Source organism: Erpetoichthys calabaricus, chromosome 9, assembly GCF_900747795.2.
Source record: "Erpetoichthys calabaricus chromosome 9, fErpCal1.3, whole genome shotgun sequence".
NCBI lineage: Eukaryota > Metazoa > Chordata > Cladistia > Polypteriformes > Polypteridae > Erpetoichthys > Erpetoichthys calabaricus.
In genome coordinates this window covers 4,334,406-4,348,793 of record NC_041402.2, presented here as the reverse complement: position 1 = coordinate 4,348,793, position 14,388 = coordinate 4,334,406, and the positions used below count along the sequence as shown (strand labels likewise).

The 14,388-nt window shown below is 40.9% G+C and overlaps 1 protein-coding gene across 1 annotated transcript in view; it reads left to right on the top strand.

The window, feature by feature from the left end:
* The first annotated feature begins 1,883 nt into the window (after positions 1-1,883).
* The window catches only part of LOC127529099 (noelin), a 146,361-nt gene continuing 133,856 nt past the window's right edge, over positions 1,884-14,388 (top strand). The window contains exon 1 of the mRNA XM_051931613.1: positions 1,884-2,560. Coding sequence (XP_051787573.1) covers positions 2,486-2,560 — 75 coding nt within the window. The 5' untranslated portion in view covers positions 1,884-2,485. The remainder of the gene's footprint in view (positions 2,561-14,388) is intronic.

Here is a 14,388-nt window from a genome sequence, read left to right as displayed (position 1 = left end):
CTCCTGCAAGACGACCACCACACTCACCTTGTCTGCAGATTTGATGCCAACATCTTAAAGTGCATGCCTACGATGCAATATACAGTATCTAATGAATTCTTTGCTTAGAAACATTGCATTTCTTATTTTCAGTTTTTCAAGTAAATGTTTGACAGTTTATGTGCAGTAGGAGGAGTATAATGTTGGAGTGGCGGTGGTGAAGATATCTGAAAACATAAAAACAGTGGCTTGAAAGTGTATGCAGTGTGAGAGGAGTGACATGATGAAGTGTGTGTGTGTGTGTGTGTGTGTGTGTGTGTGTGTGTGTGTGTGTGTGTGTGTGTGTGTGTGTGTGTGTGTGTGTGTGTAGGGGGGGTATGTTTGATAATATGAGTGGAGAAAGAGAAGTGATGGAGTGAGTTATAGAATTCACTTCAAGAAGAGTCAAGTACAGCATATTGGAAACAAACTATTCCTTTATAAAATACACTAAATGTGTACAAACTGTAAATGTCTATCTATCTATCTATCTATCTATCTATCTATCTATCTATCTATCTATCTATCTATCTATCTATCTATCTATCTATCATATAGTGCCTTTCACATCTATCTATCTATCTATCTATCTATCTATCTATCTATCTATCTATCTATCTATCTATCTATCTATCTATCTATCTATCTATCTATCTATCTATCTATCTATCTATCTATCTATCTATCTATCTACCGCCATTTTTTCTTAATGAAGTACTGGCCTCTTTGACTGCATGGGCACACACTCTAGTCCTGGGTCACTGTCTTTTGATCTTTAATGTCAATATACGGTGCAACTCTATGATATCATGTGAATCCCATTACTGGTTTCCAGTAAAACCTTTGCCTTCTTCTTGTCTGATATTGACAGTTTCTTAAGAAATCTCAGCAGATTCATTGTGGATCAGGAGTGGACGGGGTGACTCCTCCCTCAAATTATGCCCTTTGATATGATTTACCCAATCATAACCTTGCATTTTACTTTCTGTTTTCTTAACCAATTCTAAATATGCAACATAACATTTTTAAACCTGTCTAATCCAAATTTGTAGAGCTTCTGTAGAAAGGCTGCTGTATGGTGCAGAGCCCAGATTTTATTCAGAGGTTATTTATGTGCTATATTACTTTTTTAATATAATGATATGCTCTTTATTTCTCTCTCTCTGTGTATATATATATATATGGGCAGCACGGTGGCACAGTGGGTAGTGCTGCTGCCTCGCAGTTGGGACACCTGGGGATCTGGGTTCGCTTCCCGGGTCCACCCTGCGTGGAGTTTGCATGTTCTCCCCGTGTCTGCGTGAGTTTCCTCCGGGCGCTCCGGTTTCCTCCCACAGTCCAAAGACATGCAGGTTAGGTGGATTGGCGATTCTAAATTGGCCCTAGTGTGTGCTTGGTGTGTGGGTGTGTCCTGCGGTGGGTTGGCACCCTGCCCGGGATTGTTTCCTGCCTTGTGCCGTGTGTTGGCTGGGACTGGCTCCAGCAGACCCCCGTGACCCTGTGTTCGGATTCAGCGGGTTGGAAAATGGATGGATGGATGGATATATATATATATATATATTTACACCTTTTATATATATATATATATATATATATATACAGTATATATATATTTACACCTATATATTTTTTTCTTCCTTTCTCTTGAGTTCCCTTAATTTCGTCTTGTGGGCAAATAAAAGTATCTATCTATCTATCTATCTATCTATCTATCTATCTATCTATCTATCTATCTATCTATCTATCTATCTATCTATCTATCTATCTATCTATCTATCATTGCCGCCTTCTAGACTGATCAAATTACTGAATTGAAGAGCGCGCTCGTGTGTCGTTGTGCCTTTTCCACGTTCGTTTCTCTAAACGCCGATCCTCCGTGTAATTTCAGATTCTGCGCTCTTCGGCGGCCCTTCCCGTTCCCGCGGATGTCCTTCCCGTGCCGCCCGCTCGGCGTTGCCTCTCCGCTGCCTCCGCCGCTCCCTGCCTGCCTGCCTTCGCTTGAATTTCCCACGCCCGCCCGCCTGATGTCACATCCTCCCTCCTTCAGCACCGCGGACAGCCCCGCTTTCGGAATTTTTTTTCTCTCTCGCTCTCCTAACAGACCCCCCCCCCAACCCCATCTTTTTTTTTTTTTTTTTTTTTTTTTTTTTTGGAGACAAACTTTTGGCAATAAGCGAATAATCATTTCGTGCTTCGCTGAATTTCCGTCCTTTGCAAATGCCCGGCGATCACGGCAGCAGCCATTAAAGAGGTGCAAGGGAAAAAAAGGCAGTCGCACACAGAAATTGGGATACAATAAATATGCAAAGTGGCGGCTCTGCAAACCAGATTTCTTGCTTTCCTTTATCTGGGTGCTGAAGGCTACGGAAAAGACTGCAACGAGAAAAGAGGTCGATCACCAGGCGAAGAATATAGTGTCGGAAAAAAACAAGAGATCTGCATGTGAGATCGCTGGTCCCGGCATCGGATGCAAGAGATGCAGCCTGCAAGCAAGCTTTTGAGTCTCATTCTCCTCATCTTGATGGGAACAGAACTCACCCAAGTAGGTTTACAAACGCCATTTTTCCCCGGTTAAAGCTGTACTAACCTCAATTAGCGAAATATGTGGATGGTAATCCTAACATGAAATCGCGCCCGAGAGTTAAATGGATTGAACCCGCCATGGATTAGCTGGCTCGGATCATTTCCACGTAGCGTGAGCGGAGAGTGCTGGGGAGAGGCGAGGGGCTCGTGGGGGCGAAGAGCTTAGGGAGACAGGCGAGGGGACTAACCGTACAGTAACACATAATAATAATAATAATAATAATAATAATAATAATAATAATAATAATAATAATAATAATAATAGCAGCGCGTTTTGTTAGGCTGGAAATAGTATGCGAGTGACCCACATCCGAAAGGCACTATATTTAAAAAAGCTCACGTCTCACCAAAGGAAACTATAACATAAAAAGCGGTAACAGTAGGGAAATGTTATAAATGTGTCTAAAGAAATAAAAGGCTTTACAGAGACTGACATAAAGATGTATTGTTTCAAAATATTTCTCTGCACAATTCAGTAAATTTACCTGACTGGCGCTTTATAAACCCGCTTGTATTATTGTGCAAAAGATCATTTTTTAAATTCTTTAGTTGAAACAGCAGGGGTAATAAAAAGGTTAGAATCACCTTAACTGTCAATTTAGGATGTCAGTCGAGAATTAAATACTCCATTGATGGCCGTGAGACTAAAGGGCAAACATACACTGTGAGCACATATTATATTATATTATATTATATTATATTATATTATATTATATTATATTATATTATATTATATTATATTATATTATAGTAGTTAAATAAGCTAAGATTAGAACTAGAATATAAACGTGCCTAGAAGGTGAAAGTCCTCACATTGCTGTTTGCCTACGGACATAATGACATCCTGCATTCTTGATATATTTGATTTTTTAATAATTAAACTCATAAGGAGCAAACATAACACGAGCAGCCGCTTAATCCGCATTGATTACTGAAGCGAGTAACTCCGGTGGAACTAAAAGCATAAATCAGGAGTATGTGTGGCTGCCTGCGGATTTTAGTTTATGGCTGATCAATTTTTAAAAAAAGACATACATTATAATAATGATTAAAAAAAGATTTCTTGGAGCGAAACACAAATTAAAGTAAATTTTACTTTTTTTTGTGAGAAATTCAATAAAAGTGAAAGTAGCAACAAACTGCGCTTTCTTTGCTTAAATGAAGATAAAAGATAAAAGTAATCAATTGTTCAAAAGATATCACAGCCTTCATAAATGCGGAAAAACTGTGGGAGCTCCAGCAATTCATGCATTCAAATTACAAACATAAATGTCTGTTTGCTACTGTGGGGCTTCATAGACAAAAAACAAAAACCTGCAGCCCTGCCTGATAAAGACACTCGGGGTTATTGAGGGTGTGGTGGATGGAAGTTGGGGCTTTAGGTGGGACCGTACGGAGCGACTTTACAGTAAACTTCAATGTCCACTTCTTTAACTGTCAAGCAAATCCTTGTCGAGCAAAGCCTGCGATGTCAGCGTTTAACCTGAAGGTCTGAAACAAAAGATTACTTAATGGGGGTGACAAGGAAAAGAGCTTCATATACAGAAGAAAGTACATGGAGGGACACCGTGGAGCAGGGAGGGGGGACAGAGAAGGTGACCAGGACTTAGTAGACAGAGAGATGAAAGGCGCTATAGGATAGATAGATAGATAGATAGATAGATAGATAGATAGATAGATAGATAGATAGATAGATAGATAGATAGATAGATAGATAGATAGATAAAAGGCACTATATATTAGATAGATAGATAGATAGATAGATAGATAGATAGATAGATAGATAGATAGATAGATAGATAGATAGATAGATAGATAGATAGATAGATAGATAGATGAAAGGCACTATATATTAGATAGATAGATAGATAGATAGATAGATAGATAGATAGATAGATAGATAGATAGATAGATAGATAGATAGATAGATAGATAGATAGATAGATAGAAAAGGCACTATATAATAAATAGATAGGAAAAGCAGTATATAACAGATAGATAGATAGATTTTTTAAAATAGTGTCTAATCAGTCAAATAATAAAAAAAACACTAAAACTTATATTCAATTAACATAAAGACAATATACTTTTAACAATAAAATACATTTCCAGCTTTAGATTCTAACATTTCTTTCAAATTAATTTTAAAACCCACTCCTTCTCATCTCTCATCCTACACACATATTTTAAGCATTCATCAAAAATAAAATAATTATCCTTCCTACTTTATCTTGGTAGTACACAACTCCTTCTCCACATATAAATGTAGACAAAGTTTTAATTAAAAAAAAAATTCAACTGGACAATCAGGAGAAAATAATAGATATTTATCTGTTGAGCATTAAGATAAACAATTTTATATAGTCTCATTCAAAAAGTGCTATCTGCATTAAAAGGCACAACACATAGGAGATTTGAAAGGCACTATATAATAGATAGATAGATAGATAGATAGATAGATAGATAGATAGATAGATAGATAGATAGATAGATAGATAGATAGATAGATAGATATGAAGGCTCTAAATAATAGATAGGAGCAGCCTTATGTTATGTATATTGATAAATACATCACAATGCCACATGATATCATATTGTCAAATCAATTGTACTTTTATTATAAAGGTCACGTTTCAAGGTATTATTAAGCAGTGTTAGGAGTTCATAAATCAAAGTGTATTCTAAAGGAAAAAAAATGGTATGCATTTATATATCCATGTTTTAAATATTGTGAAATGCTATGAACTGTATCTATAGAAAGCAGAGTGTGTGATTTTTTCTGGAAATTTCTCCACACTAGCATTTTATTTTTTTATTAGGGCAGTGTCCCTTAGAGTGAAATTTAGAGCATGACAGAGGTTTTCACAATTGTTCCCTATGATGGGCTTTGTCAGGAAAGTTTTGGATTTGGGCCAAAATTTTTAATTTGTACCCCTAGAAATTTAATGTAGTGACGGTATCTGCAGTATACTCCACCCTGGGAAGTGCCAAGTACACCTGTTGGTGTGCGTGTGTGTATTATATTATAACATTTATATATATATATATATATATATATATATATATATATATATATATATATATATATATATATATATATATATATATCCATCCATCCATTTTCCAACCCGCTGAATCCAAACAGGGTCACGGGGGTCTGCTGGAGCCAATCCCAGCCAACACAGGGCACAAGGCAGGGAACCAATCCCGGGCAGGGTGCCAACCCACCGCAGATATATATATATATATATATATATATATATATATATATATATATATATATATGACATATTTACATATGTATCATGCATGTTCGTATACCCGTATAGTATTGTATTTTAATTGTAAAGGCTGCAGTGCTTCTTGACTATATAAATATACTGTATTTTTAATTATTATCATTATTATCAATGTCTGCCGTCCTCCCGTGTGGACGTTAGCAGTTCCCCTCACTTCTCAGACATGAAGGTCAGAGTGTCCTCCCCGCAGGGTGACGAGCTGACCATGGCCTCGTCACCTGTGTCATGGCCAGGCCAGCTCTCCCCAGTGCCGGAGTTCGCCCCTTCATTATCTGTGAGTTTGGTTTGATTCAGTTGTCTCTCTCTCTCTCTCTTTCTCTTTCTCTCTCTCTCTCTCTCTCTCTCTCTCTCTCTCTCTCTCTCTCTCTCTCTCTCTCTCTCTCTCTCTCTCTCTCTCACTCACTCACTCACTCAGTTTGCTTCAGGCTGAGATTGCAGCGGGGTCCTGGAGTTTGAAACTTCATCGGCCTCCTCCTCCTCCTCCTCACTTCCCCACAGTACAGCATGAGTTTAATAAACCGATTAAAGGAACGTTAAGTAACAGAATTGAAATGAAATGATTAGTTCACGTTAAAATGCGTCCCTAGCATATATTTTCATGAAAATGAAAACCCAGAGTCTCCCACAAGTCCTACTTGGTTCAGTTTCATTTCTGTTTCCCACCTTGTAAGGACACCAGGGCTCTCTATGAGGATCTCCTTTTGGGTGCAAACAGTCAGACTGACAGCAAGGTGTCATTATTTGTCTGGAAAACTCAGGGAATGCTGCACAGCGATGACTTTACTTAATTTTAAGCAATCATCTCACCAACTCGTGATGCGCGCTCAGCCTCGGTGGTCGTCTTCACGGCCATATATTGGACTTTATTGCTTACTTGTGCGAAAACGTAGGAGGCTTTCCTCCATCACCCCGTCCCAGTCAGACTGCCTTTCATCAGCACACACCTGAGCAGCGGAGATTTAATGACAACTTTACATAACTGATGGTAGACGTTTACCTTCCTAATTTCTTGCTTTAAATGTGCATCACAGAATCCTCTAATCCTTTTTAAATGTGAACATAATTATAATAAGTGCTGTACGCCATTCTGATGCATTATTAATCATAGCCAGCAAAACTCTCATTTACCTTAAAGACTTCAGAGGGCTGACACATAATTTCACTGATTGGTTTTCACCGATGCTCATTAGAGTCATAACCCCGATAAAGCCGACAGTGGCAACGACCCGGGACTGAGGAAATGAATGAAAAACGAGCAAAATAACGACGGGAATGACAGCAGAGCCACTAAGCTGACGGTTTGTACAAAAGTGAGGGACATCATAGTAACGTAGAAATAATATAATACATGTGTTCACAATCATTAAATACGAGAAAGGGGTGCGATAACAGTAAAAAGAAACGCGATATTTAGACAAGAAAGTCAAACTTTTGAAGTAAATAACTTGGTGTGCAGAAACTCTTCAAGGAAAGAGAAACCAAGCGGGACGAACAAAGGAAACGAAAAGGCGGTCCGGGCTCGAATCAGAGCTGAGAAAATCGACCGTGAAGATCACTGAGAACACGAATGTTGTTATCTGACAGGAAACTTTAACAGAATCGCTCTATGAATTTATGAGAGAGACAAAAGAAATCGTCTGAGAGTCATCGTCCCAGAATTATAACAAAAAAAAAAAAAGAAAAACGTCATTCGGACACCACTAGGCAGGTGACCCAATCTGACTTGTGCATTAGTTGTCACTTTTAACAATCTGCTCGTGTTTCAAAGAATCACATCATTAGCAGAAAAAGAAAAGCAGAGACAAGCAAAAAAAAAAATGAAATCCCCTGTGAGTTACCATCTTATCTCTAAAGTCACCTTTAAATTCATCCTGTGAAACCTTTCAAATCTATCTATCTATCTATCTATCTATCTATCTATCTATCTATCTATCTATCTATCTATCTATCTATCTATCTATCTATCTATCTATCTATCTATCTATCTATCAATCACTACTATATACTGCCTTTCATATCTATCTATCTATCTATCTATCTATCTATCTATCTATCTATCTATCTATCTATCTATCTATCTATCTATCTATCTATCTATTATATAGTGCCTTTCAAATCTATCTATCTATCTATCTATCTATCTATCTATCTATCTATCTATCTATCTATCTATCTATCTATCTATCTATCTATATACTGCCTTTCAAATCAATCTATCTATCTATTATATAGTGCCTTTCATATCTATCTATCTATCTATCTATCTATCTATCTATCTATCTATCTATCTATCTATCTATCTATCTATCTATCTATCTATCTATCTATCTGTTATATAGTGCCTTTCACATAATCTATCGACTCATTTTCTTCACCTGCTTGTCTAGGTCAGGGTCGTAAGTCACTTCATTATGCCAGTCTATTGTGCCAGTCCATTGCAGGGTGAACACATGTAGGCACATAAAGGCAATTTTATCACTTCAAGTTCATCCAACCTGCATTGATTTTTGTTCTTTAGAAGGAATCCAGAGAACTGGGAGGAAACTCCATGCTATGTTGCTTCTGTGTAATTAGTTAAAAAAATGAAGAGATGGGAGCTTGAACTTTGTTGCGTATTCATCAGTTCGGGGTAGAAAAGGAAAGATGTGTATGTGCTGATAGCACAATAGAAAGCAGCATTTGGCCCCATCTTGTTGATAAACAGGGCAGTGGCAGCGACATATGGCAGCACAAAGCCTTCCAGTGCTGTGGTAAGGTCAGGGCCATCTCTAGGGGTAAACCATGTACACCCTGGCCTAGAGACAAACTGAATTGGGGGATAGGGTGGGTATCAAAACCCATCAAGGTGCCCTCACCCACTTGCCCTGCAGATGTACACCAATCCCCATACAGAAGGCTTGTAGGCCAATCCCACTCACACTGTTGATTTGCCATGAAGCCATGAGAGTGTGCCAATCTCCATGGGTGAACTGCTCATTGATTTAGGGTTGCTAAGTGCGCCAATCTCCAAGGGGGGCCAAGTTTAACTGAATGGAATAACAGGCTTCAGCTCTGCTTACACAATGGCGCAGGTTTCTCTAATAACCAGTTCTTAATTAAACAGGGCTAATTAAGGAGGAGCTAAGGGAGAGGACCATTAAGACACTGGAGGACAGGCTGCTGAGAATGGCACTTTGCAGTCCTATATGAAGAATAAATTACTAATCAGTCCTTTCAAGCACTAATAGCCATTTGCAACATTCATTACGTCTCTAAGTTTTGCTTTCAAATCAATTTTGTGGTACCTTGATGAAAAAAGTATTAACGTCTATGAAGAAAAGGAAATATTCTACGTGATTCCAAACTTTTCCATGCTGATGTCCTCCATTCATCCATTTTCTAAACTCATTTATCCAGAGCAGGATCAGGGGGTAGTTGGAGCCTATCCCAACAATCATGGGGTGCAAGGCAGGAACAAGACTTGAACAGGGTGCCATCACGTCACTGGGTGAACACACACACACACACACACATATTAGGGGCCGACCAATCCACATGCAGGAGGAAACACAGTATATACAAATGTTGGGCAACCAGCAGACCTCCATTTAATACAGGTGTGAAGTAAGGTCAAAGAAGGCAACACACGAGGGGGCTAAATCCATAAATAAAAACGATGTGCTCCTGAGTGGTCTGTCTCAGCTCTCTGGAGTCAAGATGCTGACTCTCTCTTTCTGGTCCCGGGATGGATCTTAATGGCATGGACCCAGAAGTGCCATGACTCGTCTTCTGGACGATGTTCTTCTGAACTGAACAATTGTGCCCCACCTTGACCTAGGATGGTATAGCTTATCCGAGCAGAGCATTGAGGATATCACTTATTCATGCGTGTCTTTTCATATAGTGGCCAGTGGGGGGCACTGCCAAGCCAAGCCCTCACTTAAACCTCACCCTTGTCCTCACCACCCAGTCCCTAACCTTAATTTCATTCAAAGAAAAAAAAAAAGGGTACCAGGGAGCTTACGGGGCACAGAACAGCAAGGCCTCTCCACTTAACCCTAACCCTGATTTTCTTGAGGAGTGCGCATGGACTTGAGAGTCCGCAAAATGACTGCATTGGTCCTGGAGGTGGGACGTGTAATATATTTTTAGACTGTCCTTCCCTGTCCCTTTACCCTTAACTTAACCTCACTATCTTTGGGCTGTCTCCCCTTCTTTCCCACCCTAATCTTAATGTTTGTAACCCTTTTCCCTCTGATGTTAAAATCCTATTTTACTAACCCTAATGTTAAAGATACCTTCTGGGGTCCTGAGGTTAACCCTCCGGGCAACACTAACCCTTATCCTTTCTTTTTTATTGTGTGTTTTTAAGCACCATATTTGAAACCCTGTTTTAAAAATGTATTCTACTCTGTTTATTAGGTTCCTATTTTAGTTGTTTTTTGGACTTTTGGACATGACCTTTCTTTTAGAACATTATTTATGCTGGTTTAATATTTGCACTTTGAACGGTTCTTAGAGGGCAGTGGTAGCGCTGCTGCCTCACAGTGAGGAGACTAGGGTTCGCTTCCCAGGTCCTCCCTGTGTGGAGTTTGCATGTTCTCCCCATGATTATTCCCACAATCCAAAGACATGCAGGTGAGGTGCATTGGCCATCCTAAATTGTCGTGGGTGTGTGTGTGCGCCCTGCCTAGGGTTTGTTCCTGCCTTGCACCCTGTGCTGGCAGACCCCCATGACCCTGTGTTAAGATATAGAGGTTTGGACAATGACTGACGGTTCTTAAAGGCAAATATTTTAACAAAAAATGAAGGTTAAGTCTATAGAGTCTTCTTTTTCAGCTATTTATTGAATTAATTTGCTTTGCCCACCCCCTGCTCACTTAGCTCGCCAATTCCCGTGCCTGCTCTACACGCCAGCCTCTTTGCGGTTCTGTCACTCACATATGTGGATGTACAACTTAAACAGATTTTAATATTTGTGAGAATTGTTACTTATGCATAGTAGAAGTAACTATTTGACATTACAGCGAGTAATTAACTGTAGTACAAAATAGCAAAACGTAATAATTTGAAAGTAAATTATGTCTCAGGGCGGCACTGGAGGCACTGCTGCCTTGCAGTAAGGAGGCCTGGGTTTGCTTCCGAGTGTCCTCCCTGCATGGAGTTTGCATGTTCTCCCCGTGTCTGCATGGGTTTCCCCCCCACAGTCCAAAGACATGCAGGTTAGGTGCATTGCTGATCCTAAATTGTCCCTAATGTGTGTGTGTGTGTGTGTGTGTGTGCCCTGTGGTGGGCTGGCACTCTGTACAGGGTTTGCTTCCTGCCTTGCGCCCTGTGTTGGCTGGGATTGGCTCCAGCAGACCCCCGTGACCCTTTCCCGAGGTTTCTTCCATTTTTTTTTCCCCTGCTAGGGTTATTTTGGGAATTTTTCCTGGTCTTCTTAGAGAGTCGAGGCTGGGGGGCTGTCAAGAGGCAGGGCCCGTTAAAGCCCATTGCGGCACTCTTTGTGTGATTTTGGGCTACACAGAAATAAATTGTATTGCATTGTATTGCAATTAAACTACAAAGAGGTGGTTGGGTCCTCTGCCCCGAAAGGAGGACAAAGTGTCATCCAAGGGCTGGTCAGGACCTCTGCCTGGATGGGATGCATTTAGGAATTGGAGTGGCCAAAGGATGTCCCGACACCACCTATTAGTCTTCCCAGCCATTAGAGGGAGCAGCAGGGTGCAACTCTCAGGTTGCTGCTCAACATTAGTGTGCCTGACCCTTAAAATTTTTTAGCTTTGTGCGTAACCCCTGGAAAAATGAGCCAAAAACATTGAATGTTTTTCAAAAAGAAGCTCATAAATACCAAAACACCAACATACATGAAGTATGAAAGGTCTGCCGAGTGTCCGCTGCTGTGCTGAGGCAGATTTAGCACACGTGCTTTGTGTGACTTGTTTTGAAGCAGCCACTGACGCCCAGTCCAATGTCACAATCGGGACAACAGACGTGTGGTTTCTTCACGCACTTGTCTTCTATTTTTTTCTGATCTTTACACATGAGAGGATAGAATGTCAGTGTCTGATTTGCTTGATTGATGCGTTGTGGTGGACTACTAGGTGGACTTACTCGGCATTATGGAAGGACCAGGAAAGAGAGCTTATTCCAGACACTATCTTCTCCGGAACACTAGAGGGCAACCCCCATGGCTAGCAACAAGGTCATGGGTTTGGAGCATGGAAACTCAACCCTGCTGGGGACCCGTGTCCACCACCAGGGGGCGCCTGGATGTTTTCCCAAGCCCTATTTGGCAGCACTTCTGCCACACCCAGAAGTGCTGCCGGAAGAAGCTCGTTGGATGCCTGGAGTGTCCTTCCGGGTCTCCTATAAAAGGATCCAGCCACAACTACTAGGAGATGAAGCTTGTGAGGAGGAGTGGAGGTGAAGAGAGAAGAAGAAGGAAAGGCTTTTGTGTTGGACTGGGCATTTGGTGCTTGTGTACTGTGTTGTGGGGAGCAGAGAAAAGCGCTGCTCCATGTGAATAAACGAGTGCTGTATGGCAAACTGTTGTCTCTGCCAGCCTGTGTCAGGTTAGGACAGCTGTATGCACCCCTGGGGTCCACAGCATCCTTTGTGTTATTGTGAGCTACCACAGCGCAAAACTTAGTGACTTTCACATTAACCCCAGTATGAACATTGACAGGTGCCAAATGGTTAAGAGTGCCAAAGGGGCACACATCTTTATTGTCCTTATGCTTGATGGCAATCATTTTGCCTTTTGGCCATGTAGAAGCTTCACGTGACCAGGCATATCACGTCATACAGTTCTGTATACATCAATGTCACTGTTTGTGTCAACGTCTGGTGACCAATTCACATCTTCACAAACTAATGGGTCAGTTTCAGTTTACTCTAAAACTGGAAATACACTTTTCTGTTTACATGGAATTGGCTCTTTAGGCTGAAGGCTCCACCCCAGTCATGAATATTGATGAGTTACCTTAGAGTGGCAGAATGCAAAGAAAAAATCATAATTTGTTTGCAGTAAGTACATGCCATTGGCTGTTTAGGTTGAAGGCTCCACCCCAATCATGAATATGGATAAGTTACCTTAGAGTGGCAGAATGCAAAGAAAATTTCATAATTTGTTTGCAGTAAGTACATGCCATTGGCTGTTTAGGTTGAAGGCTCCACCCCAATCATGAATATGGATAAGTTACCTTAGAGTGGCAGAATGCAAAGAAAATTTCATAATTTGTTTGCAGTAAGTACATGCCATTGGCTGTTTAGGTTGAAGGCTCCACCCCACTGATGATGATTGATGAGTTACCTTAGAGAGGCAGAATGCACACAAAAAATTCACAATATGTTTGCCGTATGATGCTATTTCATTCTCAAGATGGCCACAGAATACTGTGCAGAGCATTAAAACTGAAAGAAGTGGCAGTTCAGGGTGTGCTATGTAGATGGACGCATAATTGGCCCAAACACTGGAAGAAGAGGATGAAGGTGCGAGGAACCTTTTTCAGAATTGGGTGACGTTAAAAGTGGTGATGAGCAGGGGGCCGGGACCACCAGTTCCACCCTGCTTGCACTCTCTTTTTCACCTTTTTTCCACACTCCCCATTATTCTGTACTTTTGAACCCTGGTATTTAAACGCCTCCACCTTCGCCAACTCTACTCCCTGCAACCTCACCATTCCACTGACCACCCTCTCATTTACACACATGTATTCTGTCTTACTGACCTTCATTCCTCTCCTCTCATAACTCCACCTCTCCAGGGTCTCCTCAACCTGCTCCCTACTCTCGCTACAGATCACAATGTCATCAGTAAACATCACAGTCCACGGGGACTCCTGTCTAATCTCGTCTGTCCATCACCATTGCAAATAAGAAAGGGCTCAGAGCTGATCCCTGATGTAATCCCACCTCCGTCACTCCTACCGCAGACCTCACCACAGTCACACTTCCCTCGCACATATTCTCTACCACTCTTACGTACTTCTCTGCCACTCCCAACTTCCTCATACAATACCACAGCTCCTCTCCTCACCCTGTCATATGCTTTCTCCAGGTCCACAAAGACTCAATGCAACTCCTTCTGGCCTTCTCTCTACTTCTCCATCAACATCCTCACAGCAAACATCACATCTGTGGTGCTCTTTCTAGGCATGAAACCATCCTGCTGCTCACTAATCATCACCTCATTTCTTAACTGAGCTTCCACTACTCTTTCCCATAATTTCATGCTGTGACTCATCAATTTTATCCCCCTGTAGTTACTACAGTCCTGCACATCCCCCTTATTCTTAAATATCGGCACCAATACACTTCTTCAGAGAAAGTCGCCATTTTAATTTCTGCATTACGGGCCAATATCACAGTTGCATTTAAAAATTTGGCTTCTGGGTAGCTAACTTGACAAAGAGGAATCGCCCAATATGAGGTGCATTATTTTCTAGAACCTGAAACGTGGTCTGTTTTTTATCGGAACGGGGGACCAAATATGTCAACTTCCTCT